This window comes from Castor canadensis, chromosome 9, assembly GCF_047511655.1.
Source record: "Castor canadensis chromosome 9, mCasCan1.hap1v2, whole genome shotgun sequence".
In the NCBI taxonomy this organism is placed as follows: domain Eukaryota; kingdom Metazoa; phylum Chordata; class Mammalia; order Rodentia; family Castoridae; genus Castor; species Castor canadensis.
This window is the reverse complement of record NC_133394.1, coordinates 27,553,944-27,579,240: the sequence shown is the minus strand read 5'-3', so window position 1 is coordinate 27,579,240 and position 25,297 is coordinate 27,553,944. Positions and strand designations below refer to the sequence as shown.

General features: G+C 41.5%; 1 protein-coding gene and 1 pseudogene across 1 annotated transcript in view; both read left to right on the top strand.

Moving 5' to 3' along the window:
* Nucleotides 1–25,297, top strand: part of Hpgds (hematopoietic prostaglandin D synthase) — a 53,066-nt gene that overhangs the window by 22,276 nt on the left and 5,493 nt on the right. The window contains exons 3-4 of the mRNA XM_074041378.1: nt 8,588–8,680; nt 17,426–17,535. Of these exons, the coding sequence (XP_073897479.1) occupies nt 8,588–8,680; nt 17,426–17,535 (203 nt within the window). The remainder of the gene's footprint in view (nt 1–8,587; nt 8,681–17,425; nt 17,536–25,297) is intronic.
* On the top strand, nt 17,598–24,843 carry LOC141410845 (THO complex subunit 1 pseudogene; annotated as a pseudogene).

Here is a 25,297-nt window from a genome sequence, read left to right as displayed (position 1 = left end):
CACGAGGTCCAGGAGTCATCCCAGGCAGGGGTGTCCTGCTAGCCTCTCCCAGGTTTCAGCACCAGATATAAGGAACTGCTGAACAAAGACTGCACCACGTGTAGAAAAGAAAGGTTTATTGGGGCACAGGCTGCCAGGCTGACTCTCAGGTTCAGAGAGCAGCAGCTGGACTGGATTGGGTAGTAGGTTTTATAGGAGGGACCATCAGGCAGAAGAGGGGGGGGTATCCTTCCTAAAGAACAGCAAGGCGGTTGGCCCCTGTTTGTCAATGATCACCAGGTGGAACTGTTTATCAGTGATCACCAGGTGGAACTGTTTATCAGTGATCACCAGGTGGAACTGTTTATCAGTGATCACCAGGTGTAAATAGTGCTGCAAACTGAAATTCATCTTGAACTTACTCAGTATGCATCTGAAAGACTTGAAGGGAATATACAAGTTGATTGCAGTACTTGTGTGAGTCATGGGATTAAGAATGGCACTTTAGAGCCAGGTGCTGGTGGCTCACAACTGTAATCCTAGCTTCTAGGGAGGCTGAGACTGGGAGCATAGGTTTAATGCTCTGGTAAGTTTAATGCAAATGCATTGGTGATTTGCACAGTCCAAAGTAGAGACAGGAACCACAGTGAGGTTTATTACCTACCATGCCAGCTAGCCAACCATGGCCACTCTGTGCAGTGGCTTTTTTACAGATATAGACAAAAGTGGCCTCCAGCCAAGTTATTACATCTACTGCACATGTGAACCCAGCTCTCGGTTGTCCTGAAAGGTTAAATAGCAACTGTGTATTTAGGGCACCTGCACATATGGCAATTAGCCTAAGTAATAATCACTTTCCCTACAAAGAAGACTGAGGTTCAAAGCCAGCCTGGGCAAATAGTTCTGGAAGACCTTATCTTGAAAATAACCAACACACAAAACGGGGGTGGCAGAGTGGTTCAAGTTTGCCCAGCAAGCATGAAGCCCTGAGTTCAAATCCCGGTACAGCAAAAAAAAATGGCACTTTATTCTGTTCTTCTTTTCAAACTAAAACATGGGTTGGGAATACTGTAGTCAATGCACATAACAAAGCATCACAATTAAAATTATGGTGTTTCATTGACTTAGAAAGACTTATGAAAGACACTGTCAATGAAAAAGGTGGTTTACAAAACATCACATATATTACAGTTTTGTTTTTAATATATGTGTATTAGTCAGTTTTTCATCACTGACAAAAATACCTGGGAGAAACAACTTAAAGGAGGAAGAATTTATTTGGCTCATGGTTTCAGAGCTTTCAGTCCTCGGTTGGCTGGTTTTGTTGCTCTGAGCCTGCGGTAAGGCAGAACATCATGGTGGAGAGGGCAGGATGGAGCAGAGACGCTCACCTCACAGCAGCTGAAAAGCAAAGAAAGAGTCACAGGTGATAGAACAATAATGTCGCCATTTATAAATTGGCAGCCATTTTATTCTCAGATCTCACTTGGGAAACTCCCAAGGACATCCCTGCCCTTAACAGAAATTCCCATGCTCTAAGACAGCTCCACCCCTACCAGAGACTCCCGCACATGCGCTAACTTCCTTAACCTCCCCCTTCTATAAAAGCCACGCCTGGCCCAGGTGCACTGATGCACCATCTTTTCCAGGGCCAGCCTGGCAGTTTGGGCCTGCCATTAAACTTTGCTTTATGGACATGAGACTTTTCTCATGAGCTTTCTTTGTGAGCAGCATTTTTCCTAATATTTGGTGCCATGACTTGGATTGGGTGAGCTCCCGGCACTGACCTTGCTCTCCCAGCCTCGCCCACCCCATCCCGTGCTCTCTCTCTCTCCCTCTCAACTCCCATTCCCTTCCTCCGGGATCTGAGCGGCTTTGCCGGAACCCTTGATCCTAGAAAGCGCCGCTCCTTCACTTGCTCACAGGGAAGTTCCTCTACCCCAGTGTGCCTCCAACCACCATCCACCACCGGCCAATCTTCCCTCAATGTCCTCCCTTGATGTGTCCCCTCATGTTGTGAGTCATGGCTCTGTCTCTCTGTCTGTTAAAATCCTAGTAGCTTGTCCCGACTCAGATCTACTCAGGAACTGGGTTCCTGAGGTGTGGACAATCCTCTTGGTGAAGAAGTTCCCTTGAGGTCCTCCACTTCTCTGTTTTGTCCAGGAAAGCAATATCTCAGGGATGCCACCATATTCTTCCTTGGACTGGGCTCATCATGGGAACTGGACCTTCCAACATTCCTTCAGACTCCCCACTGGGCTGTCTATTGGCCAACCTCTAGCCCCTACAGCTCTATCCTGATCTAAAGGCCAAAAAACTAATTTTTCTTTCCAATCAGGCTTGGCCACAATACCCATTAGACAATGCCTCCAAATGGCCACTTAATGGCACCTTCAATCCCAATATTTTAAGGGATTTATACAATTTCTATGAGCGTGCTGGTAAATGGAAGGAATTTCCCTATGTCCATTCCTTTCCCTATCTCTACACCAAACCCTCCTTCTGTACTTCCTGTTCCCCTGTGCAGGTTTTATTACCTCTAAACCAGCTTCTAAATGAGCCAAATACTCTCCCGAACCTCCTCCTTCCCCATGTAAGCAGACTTCTTGCACTGCTCACACTGCCTGCCTCTTCCTATCTTCCTGAGGAACTTTCCCATGACAGAGTTAAACAAGCCACTCCTTGCTAACTCTGGCCTCAAGGCTATTCCAGCTCTGGGGAGCTCATGCTCCCTCCCTGTGGGCTGCGACCAAGCCAGGGATTTATTCAGGAATGCTTCATGCTACATTGGGGGAGTCCTATTTGATTATGGCATCTGACAACTGCTTCTCTCTCCCCCCCTCCTGTCTAATGTCCCTTTTTCCTGAGACAGCAACCATAGAGTGGAGGTTTCATTTTGCTGAAAGTGTTCCAGTACCAGTCAATTTGAGCGACCTAGAGGCAGAGGTGATGGCTAATTCCTCAGGCATGTGTCATGCCTCCAGGCTCTGCCTTCCCCTCCCTTACCTAAGATGTCAGGACACCTTTTCTGCTTCCTCCATGGTCTCACTGCAGATCCTTTGTCTCTGTCTGCCTTCCCCTCCTTGGGCTTACTGGGACCCTGCCTCCCATGAAAAACTTGTAACATAGTACCTTATGACTTAAGTTATTCCAACTAGTTTGCCAAGCTTATCAATCTAAAGTAACTTTAAGTCAGCTGCTAGGCAAAACCGCTTACAAAAAACTGCAGCTGCCATGCTCACACCCTAACTCTGCCCCCACAAGGGGAGGAGGGAAAGCAAACAGGTGAGCTCGTGCACAGGATGCCAGCTCCTGGACACAGCAAAAACGCCTGCCATAGCTAAGAAAATCCATAGAGCGGACCCAGCACATCCTGGGCTGCCAGGCACACATGGCAATGGCTGCAGCCTGCTGCCACTTCCCCTAGAATAAATGCACACAGAGTACACAGGAAGGGGGGAGGGGCGACAGGCCACAGGATCAGGCCTAGGCAGACAGGCTCACTTGTCCCAGGTGTGTGTGTGGAGAGGGGGGAGTGGCGCCTTGCACAAACTCTGCTCCTAGCCCCACCTCACACCTGGCACTGGACCCAGCCCTTGTAAGCCAATTGTTAACTCAAGGTTATAGTCCCCAAAATACCACATTACTGTGATCTCTAAACTTCTCATTTAAAATTTTCTATACTTTCGGTCTCAACATAAATTTTCCCTCCAAATATTAACACTAGTTGTCCCATATGGTACTGTTATTGGCCCAGAATGCCTTCTAAATGCCCTTCTCTAACTTTACGGATGATTTATTCCGTTGTTAAAAAGCCTTTATTAAAGAGGCTGCCTGCTATTAGCTAAAAGACAAGATCCTAATGTTTTGTTCTTTCTAGATGGGATCTGCACCTTACAGTCTTTTGGCTTATAGATGTTTAAAAGCTTTATACTTAGGCCTGGCTTCAATATGCCTTGGGTGACCAAGAGAAGTGGCCTTCACAGGGTTCCTTAAATTACAATACCATACTCCAATTAGACCTTTTCTATAAAAGAAAAAAAAATAAACTGAGGTCCCCTATACAAATTTCTACCTTCTGAGCCACCCCAATACTCAGAACCCCCTAATGGGCATTTCCGCCTTCAACAGGTAATAGTAGAAAGAGGGCAAATCTATGTCCCCTTCCACCTATCAGATCTAAGAAAAATTAAAAAACATCTAAACAGCTGTACTAATGCCCAGTCAAATACATTCAAGCCTTTATCTCTGTGATCCAAACCTTTCAATTGACATAAAAAAATATTATGCTTCTACTAGATCAGACTCTTTTCTCATTAGAAAAGTAATGGGTTCTGACCCAGGCCACTCAGGTTAAAAATGATTACCATTTACAATAAGCCCCAATACTAGTGGCACCTAGAAATGAGGAAATAAATACACCTACTTACAGGGGCACAGACAGTCCCCTTAACTGATCCACACTAAAAGGGACTAATGATATGACTCAAGCAATAGAGTGCTGCTTTACAGGCATAAAGTCCTGAGTTCAAGCCCAGTACAACCAAAAAAAAAATATTTGGGGATAAAGACATAGCTCAATGAGAAAGTGTCTGCTCAACATGTACAAGGCCCTGGGTTCAATTCCCCAATATTGCTAAAAAGAAAAAAAAAAGATAAATGGCATTAATGTCACTTCAGCCATCTCATAGTGGAAGAAAGTAGTTTAACCTAGACCAGATCCCTCATTCTTCAACTGAGGAAATTGAGGCCCAGAACAGTTCAGAGACCTGCCCTCCAGAGTGTCAGGTGTCAATGTAAAATAACAACTTTGCTTTACAGCAATGTCCTAAAGAAAACCCCCTTACCTTTCTACAGCATCTTAAGGATGCTATCAGAAAGCATATCACGGTGGACCCAGAGTCACAGGTGAGAGAGGTTCTTCTCAAAGATAAATTTCTAACAGTCAGCCCCAGATATTTATAGAAAACTTAGTCTATGGCTGAAAGAGAAAAGTCATTGGATCAACTAATACAACTAGCCATATCTGTATATTATAACCAGGACATTACTAACAGAGAGAAAGATAAGAGATATGACCGTATTGTTGCTCCCACCCGACTGGGGCCTACATCTCGAGTTTGCTACCATGGTGGACAGGAGGGGCACTTCTGCAGAGAATGCTTAAGGGGGGACAGCCTAGGAGACAGCCCTGCCCCCACCCGGGACCCTGCCCTCTCTGCAAAGGTAACCACTGGAGGTCTAAGTGCTTCCATTTCCAGATGGAAGCTGAGGTGCCACCTTCTATGGATTGATGGGTCCCAGCCTCCTGTCCACACTCCACTTCTTGGAGACTTGGGGTAATCATAATGGTAGAGAAGTGAAAGGTCATTTTCCTCCTAGACAGTGGAGTCCTTTTCTCTGTCTTACCTTTCTCTCCTGATCCCCAGTCCAATGACAAAGGTTATTATTTGGGACAAATCTGGCCAGCCCCTAGAACACTATTTTACCTGGCCTGTGGCCTGCTCTTTGGGAGACCTCCTCTTCTGTCACTCTTTCCTCATAGTATCTAAAACTCCAATGCCCCTGCTGGGATGGGATTTACTATCTCAACTAAAAGCTCAAGTTCATCTCCCACCAGGAAGCTATTTCTGCTGCCCACTCCTTCATGAACAAATAGATTCCACAATGTGGACTGATGAGTGTAGGGTGAGCCTAGGTGGCCCTCCCTGTTCAAATAAAACTCAAAAATCCCTCACAATTTCCACACCTGAAACAATATCCCTTCAAGCCCCTCTGAGGAACAATAAGGCCTTATGCCTATCATAAATTCCTTAAAAAACAAGGGCTACTAATTGTTTGCCCCAGCCCCTATAATAAATTTAAAATTCTTATAAAAGTTAATTTTAAAATACAAGTTACAAAGTAAACAACTAGAAAAAATATAGATAGGTATTAAATGTATTTTTGAGAAGTTGAAGGAGAAAGGAATGGTTTTTTAAGTGAAAAAGGATCTAATAAAGAAGGGTTTGTCCTAAAGATTGTTTCCAATAGGAGGGATAAAGATAAGCCAGCAAAGGGTTTAATATGTTATATAAAGGTCTGAGTAAGTTTTAAAAGTGTATAATAAAAAGCTTCAATGTGTAATAAAGTTAAAGTTGAGTATAATCTAAGAGTTGCCTAAAAGATTTTTAGGGTCATATCAAACTAAAATCAAATTCTCTATGTCTATAAAATAACAAGGTTATCTTAGTATTGTTCTGCTCTGAGTAACATCTACAAAAAACTGTCACAGAAAAAGACTTTATCAAAGAAATTATTTGTGTTTTCTACTGATCTTGTCAAGCTTTAAGTATACTAAATCAAAGTTCATTCACATATTTGCTTATGTGTCTTAAATGACCACCTTGTAACAGTGTTGTGTCTATACTTTATCTAAATATGGTACAAATATTTACAAAGCTACATACGAAATGAGCTAGAGCTCTCTTTTATCCAAAAGCGTTATATTTAACCTAAATCCTGACAGCCCCTGCCTCCCACACGTCACCTACCTAGGTGTGTCCTTAAAGAAACAAACTCAATCCCTGAGTCAAGAGGGAATCGACCCAATCCTCCATTTCCCACTCTCCCACACCATAAGGCAGCTTAGAGCTTTCCTGGGAGTTACAGGATTTTACAGAATTTAGATCCTTAGGTATGAAGTCCCTTAGCAGACACCTTTATATGCTCCTCGTAATATTCCTATTTGGGTCTCAAATAACATATGGTCACTCATTTCTCTTAGAAAACTTGCCTCCAACAGACAATGCTCCTCTGGCTGACTACCTACCTTATCTTAACCTTCTTGGGGAACTTCTCGGAGAGCATGAAGACCAGATCCTGCCCCACCCTGTAACAATTTCTTTTAAACCAGGGGATCTTGTTCTCTTAAAGGATCTTCTACTCTCTCCATTGAAACTTCTATGGACCAGCCCTCATCTGGTCATTCTCATGACACACACTGCTGTCAAGCTCAATGGGATCCCCCAGTGACAACACCTCTCAAGGAACAGTTATAAAAACAGAGAAGGGAATTGGAGGACTCTTGGGATTGTCTAGGGAACATTTCACAGTGGTTCTCCTGGCCAATACCCATCCTAATGCCTATGTTTCTTGCTCTCTATTCTTAAGCTTCCTCCCTTGTATCACACTGCATGTCTGCTATTGCTAATCAAAAGCTTAACCAGTTGTACCTCCAGGGATACCAACCTCTCCAAAACCATCCGGAGGACTGCTCTGAGGGCCTCCACCAAGACGCAGGAGCCTGAGGATCCTGCCCCATACAATGTCCCCTGCCAGCAGGAAGCAGCTAAACAGACCGATGCTTTGCCCCAATTCCTGATCCTCAGCCCCTACCCTCATCATTATTAAAGAAAAAATGGGGGAATGATAGGACAATAATGTCACCATTTATAAATTGGCAGCCATTTTATCCTCAGACCTCACTTGGGAAACTCCCAAGGACAGCCCTGCCCTTGACAGAAATTCCCACGCTCTAAGACAGCCCCACCCCTACCAGAGACTACCGCACATGCGCTAACTTCCTTAACCTCCCCCTTCTATAAAAGCCACGCCTGGCCCAGGTGCGCTGCGGTGCCATCTTTCCCCAGCCAGCCTGGCAGTTGGGTCCGCCATTAAACCTTGCTCTATGGATGTGAGACTTTTCTGTGAGCTTTCTTTGTGCGTGGTGTTTTTCCTAACAACAGGAAGGGACCAGAGTCAAGTTATTCCCTTTCAAAGGGCACACAGTGGCAGTGACACACCCACTTTCCACAACTCCACCACCTCCTAACAGTCTGTCCCAACTTTTTATCCAAATGGTTTAAACTATTGATTAGGTCAGAGCCGTCAGAGCCGTCATGACCTAATTATCTTTGGAACTGCCTTCCTAGGCACACTGAGGTCTGCTTTACCAATCTCAATCCAATCAAGCTGACAATGAAGATGACCTGTCACAATGTGGACAAGCAACTAAAATATAAACATGGTTATAACTATGCAGTAGAATTATTTTATTGTTAAATGTATAGGTCTTCTAAAATAAAAGTATACTACTTTGTGACAAAAATATAATAGACTTAGATAAGAAAAAAGTGGGATAAAATATTAATATGTTATCTGTTATATTTGTATAAAAATGCTTGTCTCTTATCTGTCCCTCATCAAAATAAGACTTTGGTTAAATTTTTTTTATCATATCTCATATGTAAGTCAAATTCTATAGTCATTAGGCTGTGTTTTAAGCAGTAATTTATGTGATCTGTTTTTGAGAACACAAAATTAATGAAGCTTTGAAAGACAGGTATTTTTTTCAAAGTCCACAAGACAATATATAGTGTAATATATGGTACCACTATAAACCCGGTTTTTAAAAAACAGTTCTGTAATTGACTTTATGTTCTAATGTTTTTAATCTTTCAAAACATAGATTCCACTACAGGTTGTCAAATGTCAATTTTAAGAACAAATATTTATGAATGATGTGACTTTGAAGTCAGAATTTATGTCTATAATTACCAGTAGAAATGGATGTGTTATAACTCTTAGTTCTAGTATGAAGCTGATTCTTTCCTTGTTTTATTTTAAGCTCTTCCATTTGGCAAAATCCCTGTTTTAGAAGTCAATGAACTTATGCTTCACCAGAGTCTGGCAATAGCAAGATACTTGACCAAAAACACAGGTAACATGTCTGTTGTGTTTGAGACTTTAGATAAATGATAAAATACATTATATTTATCCAATATTCATTAAATAACTGTTATTGAACACTATAATACAAATAAGAATGGAATTAAATGCTAGAGCAAAATAAATGTACCATCTCAGTTTAACTTTCTGTGAATTCCCTGGAGAAGTAGAATATTTTATTTTAGATTGCCCACTGTCTCTCCTATCCCACACTGCCTTGCCCCACCATATCTTTTTTGAAATTTAGCTGAGAAATTGGACCAGTATGTCTTACCCAAAACTTTTGATAATAAAAGTATAAATTAGAGAAAATTAATCAGCTGAAAATACAAACAGCACATGAACGTTAAAATTTCTTAAGACTATTAAAATTATGTTCAATGATGTCCTTCATCCTAATCATACTGAAAAAGATAGAAGGGGGTCTTTTTCCTCCACTGAGTGCCATCAGAGGCATCTTTGAGTCAGGTGAGCTTTCTCACAATCTCTTGTTCTACCAAACTAATTGGGGGTGACTGGAGATGCAGAAAGAACAAATGATAGCAGACAAACATTCATAAATTTGGGATCAGGTGTGCTGAGCACTAGGATGGAGACACACAACAGCCTCTTTTATTTTGCTTCTTTTCCCTATTCTTTAAAATCTTACTTCTAAAGTCTCTCCTCTTTCTATTCTTTAAAGTCTCTTTCCTTAGACTTGCACTGTCCCATGTTTTCCTTAATCTCTCTTAAAGTCTTGGCTCTCAGACTTGCACTGTCCCATGTTCTCTCTTAAAGTCTTGGTCCTTAGATTTGCAATGTCCCATGTTCTCTTTAGCTTTTTGGTGCAGAAAGCTGCTCTGGTGAAGACACACAACAGCCAGCAGCAGTGGTGGCAGCAGCAGCCCACAGCCAGCCAATCAATCCATCAATCCTCAACCAATTAACCATGTCCTCCTTCAGAGAGTCTTTTATCCAGTGGTAAACAAGGGCATGGCACTGTAACAAGAAACCTGTGCTCCTACTGCTCTGAATGTAAACAAGTTAGGAAAAGGAGCTGTGTTGCATTTTGCCTTCGCCCCCTTCTGTGGCTGGGGCTGTGCCAAACTCAGCCTGTAGATCACTTAGCACAACTCTGCTTATGTCAAGTCCTCAAAGGCCTCTCATAATCCACTCCCCACATTTGAGTAACTGGGTTCTGGATTGTTTTCTTAGTGTCTACACCCATGGCATTGATGGGAAAGAATGAAGACCTTTAGTTCTTAGTTTTGCTTGCTGTCCTTTCTCCCACCCTATACTCCATGGACTTCATTCTCCTCTCCTATTCTTCTCACACTCTTTTTGAGTAGAAAACTACTTAGAGCTTCTCCTTTTTCTTCTTCTTCTTGGTGAAAGTGGGTTTGAACACAGAGCTTCATGATTGCAAAGCAGGTGCTCTACTGCTTAAGCCATAACTCCAGTCCCTTTTTGGTCAGGTTATTTTTTTGGAGATGGGACTTTCATGAACTATTTTTCCCAGGCTGGCCTTGAACCATGATTCTCCCAATCTCAGCCTCCCAAGCAGTTGGAATTATAGGCATAAGCCACTGATGCCCAGCAACTTTGGGCTTCTTTTAAAGCCCCTTTCTTTCTAATCCATCTGCATGTTAATGGCAAAAGGTATTTTCAGAAGATCTTGGTTCTTGTGGCTCTGGCATGGAAGAATCTATGCAGAACACATGGATGTGGTGAGATAGAAAAGTTTTATTAAAGGAAAGGGGCTCACTGGCTCTGCCAGATGAAAGGAGGCACTGCAGTGAGAGAGGAGGGCTGGGGTCTTTTGAACTTGGAGGTGAAGAGAGAATGTGTCATTACTTGGCTCCTGTGATCTGTGGGCTAGGGAGAGGAGCTCTTTGAGTCAGGAGTGGGAGGAGTTTCAAGCTTTCCTAACCCTAACCTGCCTCAATGTCCCCCTGAGGGACAATATTCCAAACAATTCTGAAGGGAGAGGGGCAGTCCATCTTCAGTATCTACTTCAGGCTGACATGTGACAAAATCAGGAATATTGTCCCTCTCCTATTGCTGTCCCTGGGGACTTGGTCAGTGACTTCCACTGTCTGAGTCTCTGTCCAGCCCAATCAAGATTGCTCATGGCATCTGGTCTATCTCAGGAAACTGATAGCCCTGTCATATCATAATTTGGATCTTAGAGGCTTTTATTCTGGAAAAGATAAATTTGATTAGCAAGTTTAAGAGGTATGACCTAAATGTGAACTCTGGCAGGAGAATCAGAAGGGGCCCTGCCAGGTGCATTACCCATGGGGGCTGATTCCAGGTGTTAAACCATGTTTTCCAGGAATCCAAGGATTGTTGCCAGATTTGGGAAGTTTTCTTAGCTGTCAGAAGATCTAATTTTCTTTTAATTTGAAAAGTGAAAACTGTCAGAGTCTATTTGATTTTGAAGTATGGCTATGGTTTTGTTCATTGTTTTGGCTATTAGCAAAGTCTTTAAATAATTCTTGGTAATATGAGAGGGGCTGTTGAACTTATTTTTTTCGTATCTGTCTCTACAGTTATTATTGGCTCAATTAAAATGGAGGTAGGTCAAATGAGCCTTTTGGTTTGGATTGCTGTTGTAATGGGACAGTGAAGGATTGATGATTTAGGGCAATATCCTTATTGTGGACCGAGTGTGCCAGCATGTATGTGGAAGTACATGTAGGGTATAAACCTAATAGAAACTGGTTTCGCACAAGGGAAACACTGGGTACTTCTGTGGTACCCAGAAGATATTAAGTTCTTCAGAAAGCATGTAGAGAAATCCATATTCTTATTTGTCCATTTTGATAAGGTTTTGACCAATATGATATGGGAAGGGTGATTCCCATCCAATAATCAATGAGTGGGGAAAGGCAAGGCAATTCCCAGCCAGGTGAAAGTGGTCTGGGCTTTCTCTAGGTAACCTACATATGAGTCCTGAACTTTCCTTACTTCTAGCCTGCCTTAAACTCCCCCAGGGACAAGAGCTTGAAAAAATCTTTGTGAGGTTGCTGAGGGTTGTTTAGCACAGTCAAGGTTTCTCAGAGATCTCGTTTGTTTGTAGAGATCAACAGCCCTGTTGCCTCATGATTTGGGTCCTAAAGGCTTTTATCCTGGAAGAGATAAATCTGATTTAGAAGGCATTACCTAAACATGAACAATGATAAGAGCATCAACAGGGCCTGCTAGGTGTAGCAGGAAGGACAGAGAATCTAACTTTTCATTTTCAAAAGTGACAGAGTGTTATGGTTATTTTTTATTGGTGTTTATACCTGTAGCTATTTTTGACCCTTAGATGGCCCTCTATTTGGACTGCTACTGTAGTTGGCAATTAAGGAGCAATTGTTTTAGGCAATATCTACATTAGGAGCCAGGTGTACTAGGGGGCAGGTACCAGTTCAATTAGAGGGTAAACATCAATGGTAAAAGTTATACTGCCTTTGCTTAAACAGAAAGCCTTGGCCAAAGACAAGAGTTTGTCCTTTGTCAGAAGCCTAGAAAGCTAAAATATTAGAGTACATGCATAAGAGCCCTTTTTTAAAATCTCTCATCTTTGGTTACTTGTACAGTACTGATGTATTTGACTCCATTTGTATATGGAGAAATCCCCTCATTTGTGTAGTCGTTTTGAACTGTCTTGGGTGGCTGAACACCACTTGTTCTTCTAAGAAGTTGGGGGAACGCTGACCACTCAGGAGTTGGGTCCTCTTAAACTGTTCCTCTGAACAACCATCTCAGAAGTTTCTGCCAGTTTGACAGTTTTGTCCCCCAGAGCAGGATTGGCTTCTCTCAGAAAGTCCAGAAAGTCAGATTTTGTTCCACTGAGGAGGGGAGGTAGCACGTCAGACAAATCAGAAGTCAGTACCAATGTAACCTTTTTGGCCAAATTAAGCAACAAGGAAATCTATTTAAAAATGGCTCTTAGTCTGGGCTCAATTAAATCTAATTGTCTGTCCCATAAAGGATGTGCTGACACCTTTAAATTGTTGTAAAGTATCCACAAACAACAGTTGTAACGTTTTTCAATGAAAATAAAAAATGACCCCACTACTTAAGAATGTCTGTCCTAGTTGACAGACAAGCACTTGTCAGAATCATTTTCCATGGGTTTGTCTGTAAATATCCCAGTAGGATTAGAACCATAATGACAAAATTTGAAGTAACCATGGTTAACGCTTTAGCAATTAACATAATACTTTAATTGTATATAGTATTATCGAACCTCTTACTATATTTGGAAAAGAGGCTAAGACACCAGCTTGGTATAGTGTCTTTTTCTAACTCTATTCTAGAGGGCTGATATACTTGAAGAATACAAGGACACCTAAGATATCCAGTAGCAACTTACAGTTTAAACCTTGAATTTTGGTTAGGTAAAGTAACAAGTTAGTGGTTGTCAGCACTGGCAATACTGAACTGGCAATTAAAAACCCTAAATTTTTTAATGGTTAAGGGAAGGCAGTGTCAGTAATTTTAAATAGCTCATGTTTTAATGCTCAATTATATATCACATATATAATTATATATATAAACAATGTTTACCTAGCCCATGTCAGGTAAACCAATGTTTAGCTGACAAACAGATGTCAGACCTAAACGGCAGAACTTTTAACATTGTTCATAAAGAGAAGAAATGTCAAAGACCTTATTAGATAGAATGTACCTTAGATAAAAGAGCTATAGCTATTTACATGTATACACTATTAACTCTATAAATGATTTATAACATTTAGATACACGTACAAATCACTAGCAGTAAAAGAATTTTCACTTAGTTTCCTCAGTGTTACTAAAAAGAATACCTTAGCGTTTTTGTGTCTGGCAAGAGACTAATTTAAGCAGGATGCAAAGAATAGAAAACAATTTCAAATGTGCAATGTAGAAAATTAGTCATCTTTTTTTTGTTGTTGTTAGCAGGATCAAAGTACTCCCAGTATGTAAGTACATGGCCAAATGGAGACCTTGTTGACTTCTATGCTGGGTGGTGGAGAGAGAGGGAAAAGGAAAGTGGAGCCTTTGCTCCTTGGGAGAGAGCGAGAACTTCTGAGATCCGTAAGGTGTCCCCTTTGTATCGAGGAAGCCTCCAATACAGGTCCATTTGACCTGGTTCCTTCAGACTTCTCTGGAGTGAGCAAGTGGCAGGGTACCCTGACTTTGAGTCATTCATTCTCTTAAGGGCTCATTTTTCCACCCCTGCATGAGGGTTCCTAAATGGGATGCTGATCCTGAATGTTAACCCAACTATTAAAACATACTCTGGGAAAAGAGGCTGATACCAAAAACAAAATGAGAAGATAACAATATAAAAGAAGATAATTTGTTGAGTATTAAAAGAAGCATCTTTTTTTTTTTCTGTGGTACTGGGGTTTAAACTCAGGGCCTTCACCTTCAGCCACTCTGCCAGCCCTATTTTTGTGAAGGGTTTTTTAAGATAGGGTCTCACAAAATATTTGCCTGGGCGGGCTTTGAACTTCAATCCTCCTGATCTCTGTCTCCTGAGTAGCTAGGATTACAGGCATAAGCCAGCTGTGCCCAGTCCAAAACATATTAAAAGTTGTTAAGAAACATCTTAATATGAACTTTTGTAAGCAGTAAAGAATTAACTATCAAATCCAAATCTCACCAAGATAAACTTGGCTGATATAAACCCATCGCCCTTGGGCTGTTCCCACATCAGGCCTTGGGGTTGTAGTCAGCTTGTAAGCTTGAGAAGAATAATGGAACAAGTGTATATATACTTTTAAAAAGATAATAACAAACCAACAAGATTAATGTCTCAAATGACTAACTACAGAAACAGAGATAAGAGCGTAAGCATAAAGTTAGGAAACCCAATGACTAAGAGTCATGGCTCAGATGTTGATAAGAAATCACATCCTAGACTGCTGATGTTAACAGAATGACACACAGCAGAGTTGTTGTTGAACTGTATGTGGCCCATAGAGCCCAAGAATAACAGGCTAGGTCATTGAGAGTTAATGATGTATTTTAGGATTAATTACTTTTTAGTAGTTCCCAATAAAATCTTCAGGTTTTATCATCCCATCTGGAAGGTGAAGTTTTGTTTGGTTTTGGTAAAATTTTGCATCAGCCTATAGCAACAAAAGTCCCTGGCAGTTACTTTTACAAAATAGAAACCCATTTTTAAATACATATTAGTACCTTAAATTTCAACCTTAGAAAACTTTTTAGGCAAACTTTAAGCTATAGTCAACCCAATCACATATATATATACACAAAAACTTATAAGCTTTAAGACTTTAATTTGTATCTTGAAATAACCTTTGTAAAAACCCAAATTTAGGTAACACTGTTTTTAACAAAACTCCTAGCAACCGTATACCTTTAAAGACTCAGGAAAAAAATTAAATTATCTTTTTTATAATAGTAATCTATAGGAATACATGGGTAAATAAACCTAATTATAAAAGAGTGAGATGTAAATTACACTTATAATAGAATGAAATAGATAATGTCCGTAAAATTTCTTTTAGTCCTAAGGCATAAGATAGTAAGGCCTGGCTGAGATTAGAACTTCAGATAACTTTTGAGACAGCTGTACACATTAACTTTATAAAAGTAGTTTAAGAATCATCCTGAAGACATTGAAACACACAAACACACACACACACACACACACACACACACACACACACAGATGTTTTAACCTAGGCATGCCAAAAAAATGTAAGCACACATGTATGAGCTCAAAAAAGTAAAAACTAAGTGCCCACAATTGGTAGGAGACAAAGACATATACGGAAGACACACACAGTGACACATAAAATAATCACATTAATTTAGAGTGTACTCTTAAATAAATTATTTTTGTCATTATTTTTGTAGGTTAGTCAGGTAGATTTTTAAGGAGTTTGTAACAGCTCTTTAACACAAATACCCTATTCTTTGTCCAATCCTTAACAGATTAATATAGGAAAATCATATTAATTTATAGAATTTTAATCACAAGTTAGTTACAATTTTCCTACAGGATGGCAAGATGGTATCACACATGAGTTTCCTATCCCTAGGGAGTAGCAAGATGGTGCTGTACACATGGTGGCTTCATCATGATGGCAGCACTCCCTGTGACCACATGGTTTCTACAAAGGGCCTCTCAAATGGAACACAAAGACATGCTACATGTAACATAGAGGTTCAAATTAGCAATTTGTTACAGGAATAAAAGACATTTCCCCGAGAGACAGGTGTTAACTGCCTATAGGAATTAGTCATGCTAAGAAAAGACCAAACACTTGAAACACACTAAGTTGAGATTTGAACTCATGGCCTCACACTTGCTAGGCAGCTGTTCTACCACTTGAGCCACTCTGTGAGTCTTTGTTAGCTTCCCTAAGGAAAGCAGACTTAGGAACTATCTTTAGAACATGGTATCTAATCCCATAAGCCCCATCAGTGAAGGGTGCCAGCCACTTACTGGTAGGCCTGGGCATGTGTCCCTGGGGCAAGGGAATGTGACCTGGGGTGAGTGTTTCCTTGATCTCTGCAGGCTATGGGGACAAGGAGAGCATGGGTGGGAGGTGGGAACCAGGTGCCCATGGCAAGCAGAGGCGTGGAGGGTAGACAGGCAAGGGAACAGGACAAGGGAGGAAGGTCCTTGTTAGCTTCCTCTGCACTCATAGTGCCCTTGCCAGCCAGGCAGACTCCAAAGGCCAGCTAGGCTTATCCCAGCTTGGCAGGGCTTCCAGGCCATGCTGAGAGGTAGGGCTGTAGAGCTGGCCCACGCTGAGTGGTGGGACTAGAAAGTGCCAATGCTCCCGGGGTCGCAGTGGGCTCCTAGGCCCCGGCCTCCCTGGCCTTCCCACTAATGGCAGCACTTTTGTGCCACTCCCTCTTCCAGGTGGCTCGGACCCTTCCAGCTGGAGGCTGCCGGGCAGAAGCTGCTGGCCTGGGCACACAGAGCATGGGCACGTTCACGTGCATGCCTGGGCACTGCATGCATGCACGGGGTAAGGGAGGATGAGGAAGAAGGGTATCACAGTTTAATGTGGTCCATCTCCTGGGGCACATATGCCCAGGGCAGAAACCAGCAACTAACCGTGTGCCTCTGCCAGGTGAATCCTGGACCCAGGTGCGGTCGACCGTGCATCTGGCCTACTGCTTTCCCTGAGGGGAGAGCTCAGCTCATTCACTTGGCTATGCTGGAGGAAAAATAGAGAAAAGAGTAAAAAAAAAAAGGACCCTCTAAAGTCTGGGGGCTCACTGTTTCTCCTTGCTGGCCTGCCAAAAACGTTAATGGCATTGGTGGAGTCTGTGATCAGAAGACTTCCAAATTCTTTGTGTCCTACCTGGAAGAATCCATGGCAGGTCATGTGGATGTTTTTTAAAGGATTTTATTAAAAGTTGGGGAAGGGAAATAAAAGAGGGAGCATGGTGGGCACAGGTGAAGTCTGCTGGGGAAGAGAGCATGCTTCTCTTTCACAAGAACTTTTAAAACTGCTCATCTGTGGGAAGGGAGGAACCAAGTGACACGGTGCAATACTCAGCAAGTGGGCGGGGCATGTGTGGATCCTGACCAGGTGTAAGGGCGGTCCCTGACCCAAAGCACGGTTAATCTGAGATGTAGTATTTTTTTACCAGGCCTGAACTTTCCCTAATTTTATCCCGCCTCCCTGTTGAATAGGGTTGAATTTTCATCCCTAAATACATTGCCTACTTAATATAGTATATTAAATTGACCATCTTGGTAAGCCTAAGGGTCTTTCTCTCTTTTTTATAGATTTGTCTGGAAAAACAGAAATAGAACAATGTCAAGTTGATGCAATCGTGGACACATTGGATGATTTCATGTCACGTTTTCCTTGGGCAGAGAGAAAACAAGATGTAAAAGTAATGTGATCAGTTTGCTACCATTACTATTAATTATATCACTTGGCAGAAATGGGTAGGTGCTTTAAAAAGTTATTCTTTAATCTAAGTGATAGGTGTGTTTACTTTTCAAGCATTGTTGCATTAAAAGTTAAAAGCAGCTAGGTGCTAATGGCTCTAATCCCAGCTATGCAGGAGGCAGAGATTAGGGGGATCTCGGTTTGGAGCCAGCCCCAGGCAAATAGTTTTTGAGATCTTGTCTCAAAAATACCCAGCACTAAAAGGGCTGGCAGAGTTACTCAAGCAGTAGAGCACCTGCCTAACAATGTGAGGCCCTGAATTCAAACCCCAGTACTGCCAAAATAAAAAGAAAAATTTAAAGGAAGGTACAGCAATCCCTCCCCTTCCCTTTCACATTAAATCTCCTCAAAAGCAACCCTCTTTTTAAGGCTTTTAGCTGTTTCTTTAGAATTTACATATCTCCATATTTCTATAGACTATGTAAATGTGACTTTAATTCACCAATTTTAGATGTTTTCTAAGGTCTTCTCATGATAGCATAGCCATCTTATAAACTCCCAATATACTGATATTAAAAGTTTTTGGTAAATCAATATTCCATGATTATGTAAGTACATAAATGCAAATAATACACAGAAGTAGGACTGGTGGAGTAACTCAAGTGTGATAGCGCCTGCCTAGCAAGCATGGGGCCCCAAGTTCAAGTCCCAGTACAGCATAAAAAAAAAAGAAAGAAAAACTCACAGAAGTGTACATTGTAGTGTCCTTTAATACTTTTTCCTTTCTCACTTTTCCTCCTCAAAATTAGTAACTGCCTTTTTTCTTTTGCTTCATTCTCTTTCTGAATCTTTCTACACTACCCAGTAGCCTTCCAAGAGGATTTTCTATAAGGTTGATGATAATCTGATCATTATTTCCAACATTTTCTTGGAGCCCTCTGGGCTGGAGACCTCAGTTCTTTGTGGAGCTCTCTAGGTTCGATGCACAGTGTCGCCATAGCTTCCCTCCACTGCATGCCCATGGTGCCATACGCAGGAATGTGAGTTCTGCGTCCTGGATGCTGTCCTCTTTCTTTTATTTGGGGCACATCCTCTTGGACTCCAAAGTGAAAATGAAGGCTTGGTGGCAGGAGGTAAGATGGTGACAGGTAGTGTGCATGTGTCCATTTGTGAGTCACGCTACTTTACTCTGGTGGTTGTCCTGTATACTTGATATATAGTTGGCATCCTGGGATCATTATTAATGAATGTTAATAACATTAATGAATGTTTCTTTTGCTCCTTTCCTGTGTTCATCCTGTTTTCTATCCTTGTGTTTGTGGAACAATCTTTAAGAGCTTACTGATCATAGGAAATAAAAGAACTCAGGGCTTCACACTTGCAAAACAGGTAATCTACTGCTTAAGCCACACCTCCAGTAGCTTATTTCTATTATTTTTTTTTTTGTAGTTTGGTTAGAATTTCATGTTGCAAGTAACTTTTCATTAGTATTTGGAAGATATTATCTGTGGACTTTCAGCTATGAAAAAGGTTGAATCCAACCCAATTACTGACCTTTTGTGTGTGACCTATTTTTTTTTAATACTCAAAGATGGCAGAACACTCATGTTAGAATTCTAAACTTTTACAATGATGACTCTTTGTTTATTGTGCTGTTTCTTTGTTGGGCCCCCTCAGTCTGGGACCTGTGTCTTGAACATCACACCTCTTGTTTCTGTGGTCATGTCTCTACAAAAATTTTAATAAGGAAAAAATTGATGGGTTCGCCACTGACTGACAGAAATATCTGTTGCAGTACCTCATTGTACTCCAGATTATGTTCAAACTATGTGTCTAACTGATGAACAAACACTGCATTGAAGGCACTACAAAATCAGTCTACCGAATGCTATCTGAGCCACCACCTCAAGAAGAGTTTCAGCATATATTAAACAATGAAGAAAACTGGAACTCATAGAAAAATGAAAGCTGTCCAAGTCCTGTGAAGAAAGAACATCAGATACCAAGGCCACCAGAGTGCTATGGAAGAGAACAGCCCCACAGGACATCCTAGGCAAAAGATCCAATAAGAAAATCCTGATGGGAAATGAGGAGTTAACAAGGCTTTGAATCTCTACTGACCATATGGAAGCCTGTGACCAAGGGACGGGGAATACATTCCAGCTTTGGAGTTCTTTGAAGAAGCCACTGAACAAGCAGACCCTGAAAACAAGCTTGAAAAATGAATAGAAAACTGAAAAATTCAAATTATGGCTGGAGAGCCCTGAGACTAATGGCAGGGAGGATCCTTCACTTCTTCCAACCAGCCAGCAGAGTTTGAAAATTTGCCAGAATATCTTGAAAACATGGTAACAAATCTAGCCAAGAAATTACCACCTCCTTCTGAAGAAATAAAAACGGGTGAGGATGAAGATAAGGCAGACAATGCTGTACTGGAGGAACATGGAAATCCTTATGTTCAGACAGGGGAAGTGGGCAACACCTTGCTCCTTTCTGAGCAAGTACAACCTGTGTAGAAAATTCTGGTTACTTCAAGAACAGAAACCTGTAACAGTGGAATAGAGGTGCTTGTGAACAAGATGGGTGAACAGTGGAAGATTCTGACTCTAGTTGGAAATGAAAGACTCTGAAATTAGGCAGATTGATCTCGACAGTGAGGACATGAAGATGACAGCTCCTAGTTGCTTGTCAAGATCAAGAGCGAGCCCACAGTGCCCAATGGTCTGCCTAGTCCTCTGAACAATCTAGACTAAATGATCACACAGAAAGTCTAATAACAGTGAAGCAAATAGCTTATTTCCTTTTTATTAATAAAATTCTTATTTTTATGAGAAGATTTTGTTACCAAGTAGCATTTGATAAGAGGCCCATTGGTTTTGATAAAATAAACAACAAACATTTTTATAATGGTTACACATAAAGAGTGGATGATTTAAAAAAGTTTACTCATGGTTCTAAGCATGAGGCTAGGCCATTTGGAGGTTCTTCCCAATGTCTCTGTCTTTAGGCATGCACTCTTGCACTGGAAAGAGTTCCTGGGGAAGATGCTGGTGTCCTCCCTGGACATAAAAGCCAGTGGCCGTGTTCTGGACAGAGTAGTAAGAGAGACCAGTGAGCCTCAGAATTCAACCTCATTGCACATGTGTTCATTTATCCCCCTATTTTTAATATATTACTTGTGACATCCTCTGTTTGGTGCCATTCATTTTACCCTCTCCAGCCTTTGACAGAGAATGGGGAAGGGCCCTTGTCCAACAGCCCAAAATGAAGGAGGGAATCTCATGCTAGAGCTGCTTCTTTAACAGTTTTCCACTGGGCTTCAGTGTCCCCCACACCCTACACATGTCCTGCCATTTGCCGAGTCACATGGACATCCTGTCCTGTGGGTAGAGTTGGTTGCCAGCTTTCCCTTACCCTTAGGACTTCAAACTTTGCTTGTTCTTGTCTTCTTTTATTTTTCCCCCCACTTCCATCTTTTTAACAATATGCATCAATACAGATTTGGATTGAACACAACATTATATTTGTGTGAACTTCCTCCATTACTCATTATCTAATGGTTTTCTTTACGACACAGGTCTCCATGTCTGTTTTAAAGTGTATTTACCTATTTGTGGCTTGACTGTTCCAATAGGAAGTGTCATGATGTCAGGATTCATGTGTTACTCTTCAACTGTTCCAGCCCCACCCTGTCACAGTGCCCTTACCTGAAGGCATCGAATGCTTGTTGAGTGAATGGTCTAACACTGATTGATGACACCACCATGGTCAGTGCTTCTCTGTCCACTTCAAGTGTGTCATCTCAGGCCGTCCCCATCCTCCCTGAGAGAAATGTGTTTCATTCAAAGGGTCACTTTCAAAATGAAGAAACTGAGAGAGTGGTTCCGGTTCCAAAGGTGCTCAAAGTCACACAAGTGTTCTGAACCCATGTGGGCCAGCTCCAGAACCCCTGGATACAAGTTGTATCCAGCCTTGTCACCCCTGGATACAACTGCCTAAGCTAGTGAATAATTCCCAGCATCCCATTGGGGTGGAACTGCTGTTATCTTGGACGTTAAGATTCTAGTAGTGCAAATAACTCGGCTAAGATTGTTTAGCTAGTAAGTGTGAGATAAGGAATTCAGATCCCGCCACTCTCAGGCCCCATGTTCTTAACTCCTGGGTTTAGTGCCACAGTGCCAGCTGTCCATAAATGTGTCACAAATCATAACTAAGGCCTATGTCCAAAGCCACAGCCTTGAACAACAATGGTGGTCTTATCAACGGACTTAAGCACATCTCTTTTAAACACTAATTAGGAATGTCTGATTTGAATAGAGATATTTGGACATGCAAGTGTTAACATTTAATGGCTCCTTGATATAAATGTAAGGCAGGTGGGACACACACACACATGCACGTGCACACACATGCACAAACGCACACACATGCGTGCACCCACAAACACACCACACACACCCACAAACACACATGCACACACACACGCACACACGCGTGCATGCCAGAAACAGTCTTGAATGAAAGCTCTGCTTTGATGATGGAAATATAAAAAGACTTTTTGACGTAAATACATCTGGCTCTTGGAGTCTGACTGCCAGGCTTGAATCCTAATTTTCTTCCTACCATCGACCACTTAGCCCCTCTTCACGGTTCATCCTCTTTGTAGATTGTGGGTATAAGAGACTCTCCTTTGACGTAGGTTGAGAGGATTAAATGGCAGCATGTACATATATGGCTAGTTAAGAAGGGTTCAATAAACATTAGCAATTATAATGAATATGGTGTTATTATATAATTCACTGTTGACTTTTACATATATTTGTCAGATATGGCATCTGTATCTTGCATGTCTTCATAAATGCAGAGACAAATAGATACATACCCCCCCATTTAGAAAAAACAAAGTGTCTAAACCTGTTTGTTCCACATACCAAAGACCCTGCGGGGCAGTCTGTCAGCTTCTCAGCCTGCACTTCTGGACTTCTGTCTTCTACCCTTTGTGCCTGAGCTCACAACAAGAACGACTCCTGCAGGAAAGTACTCTTTGAACATTTTTTACAGCAACACTGCTCTAACCTACCTCCTAAACCAATTTCACGGGACATGGCCATTCAAGTTCATGAATAAATCACATGAAGGGAGAAAAGCTTGTGAAAACATTGCCAGGACCCGGGCGGTACCCAAGGAAAGCCTCCCAATTCCCTACCTCCTTTTTCTCCGTAGGAGGTTCAGTTGCTGCCACCCTGTGGTCAGGTGAAAATTTAAAAGCAGAATATTGGTTAATCATGGACAGCGGATATATTCTTGTTACCATATGTACTTTAGAAAAATCCATGAAATAGCACTCAGAAATTGTGTCTATTTCAGTGTTTATTGCCAAAATTCGTTTACAACTTAAGAGAGGACAGGCACAATATGTCTCTGGCCACTGGCCACTGATAATCTGTGAACTTCTCGTGAGTGTCAGTTTGCTTAGTCAGTGTGTCCATGTTTGTTCTCTCCTCAAAGGGCAAGGTAAGGATGGAAATGAGCAAGCCTGAGGGAATTCTGAGGGGCCAGTTCCAAGACGAAGGGATTGTGGTAGGGTGAATATAAAACAGTGATTTGGAGAAACATGCAAATCTTAAAGAGTTCAGTAGAATACTCCTAAAAGTTGTTCGTTAGAATACTATAACAATAATTTCTCAGGGTAAAAAAAACCTTTCTGCTTCATGACTCCAGAATCAGAGGCAAGAAATTTCTGTAAAAATGACTGTCTAGGATTTATCAGGAAACACTTAAAACACACACATATTTGATATGTGTATAATAACAATCAAATTTCATGTTCTTCATATTATTTTTGTATTTCTTTAAATGATCTTAAGTAATAGTAATAATGCTGTTTACCAATTTTCATTTCATTCGACTGAGAAATAACTCACCAAACTTGCAAAGAGAACCTGGGCTAAAGCAGTCATCACCAGCACAGATATTACGAGATTTTTAGTTGGCACTGCGTATATACAGACTTTGGAGTACTCCAGGTGTGGAGATGCACATTGGGATAGAATTATCAGCCATGCACACAGGAGCTTTTGGAACGCTGCCCAGCAGCCACATCCTGTTCTATTCAACTCCCTCCTGTCTCTAGCTATTCTCGAAGAGTCAAGGTAGCCAATATCTTTCCCACAAATGCTGAGCTGAGCTGCGGGAACGGCTACAGCGCACTGGGCTCATTGCCCCTCACCTCAAGAATCCTGTGTAGGCAGCAGCAAGATTCAGTCTTGTGCTTTAGTTAAAACTCTGAACATATTAACCATTTAGCACCTTATGTACAGAAGTTGTGAAGAACAGAGGAGTATAAGTCAAAATAAGATAATGACGAACTTTCCAGGCTTCAGTTTGTAAATTTTCAATTTAGCAAGTGTATGCAAATATGTAATGGTACTTTTGCAAAACATACTTTACAAACAGATGGCACTATGTTAGAGCCACCTGTAGTAATCTAGCTAAATCCAAATCATAAGAGGGAGAAAACCAACAGATTGGAGAGGTAGTTAGCCACTATTTGATTTACCTTAATAAATGTTAAATTTCATTATAGGTTGTTTATGAATATTAATAAATGATAGATGTTAACTTTTTGAGTTTGGCTTATATTTCAAGACCCAAACCAGTAAATTTTTTTTTCGGTAGTACTGGGATTTGAACTCACTTGCTAAGCAGGTGCTGTAGCACTTGAACCACTTCTGTCAGCCCTGCTTTTTTTGTGTTGGGCAGTTTTGAGATACAGTCTTTCAAACTAGTTGTCAGGGTTGGCTTTGAACTGTGATCCTCCTGATTTCTGCCTGAGTACCTAGGATCACAGCCATGAGCCACCGGCACCCGGCACAGTGAAAATTTTTCTACATAAAGAACAAATAAACCAAAAATGGTATGTTCTCCCTCATATGTGGACATTAGATCAAGGGCAAACACAACAATGGGATTGGACTTTGATCACATGATAAAGCGAGAGCATACAAGGGAGGGGTGAGGATAGGTAAGACACCTAAAAAACTAGCTAGCATTTCTCTGCCCTTAATGCAGAGAAACTAAAGCAGATACCTTAAAAGCAACTGAGGCCAATAGGAAAAGGGGACCAGGAACTAGAGAAAAGGTTAGATCAAAAAGAATTCACCTAGAAGGTAACACACACGCACAGGAAATCAATGTGAGTCAACTCCCTGTATAGCTATCCTTATCTCAATCAGCAAAAACCCTTGTTCCTTCCTATTATTGCTTATACTCTCTCTTCAACAAAATTAGAAATAAGGGCAAAATAGTTTCTGTTGGGTATTGAGGGGGTGGGGGGGAGAGGGAGGGGGCGGAGTGGGTGGTAAGGGAGGGGGTGGGGGCAGGGGGGAGAAGTGACCCAAGTCTTGTATGCACATATGAATAATAAAATAAAAAAAAAGAACAAATAAAACTGAGGGCATGGCTCAAGTGGTAGAGGACCTGCCTAACAAGTGTAAGGCTCTGAGTTCAAACCCCAGCACAACCAAAAACAAAACCAACCAAACAAAAATAAATAGCCAGGGATGGTGGTACATATCTGTATTCCCAGCATTCAGGAAAGTAGAGGTAGGAGGATCACGACCAGCTTGGACCACCTACTAAGCCCTGTCTCCAAACAACAATAGCAGTAACAATAACAAAACGGTTCTTATCAAGAAAGAGGCCACAAATAAATTATTTGGCCATCAGAGAACCAAGTAAAAACATAAAGATAATTGTGAAAA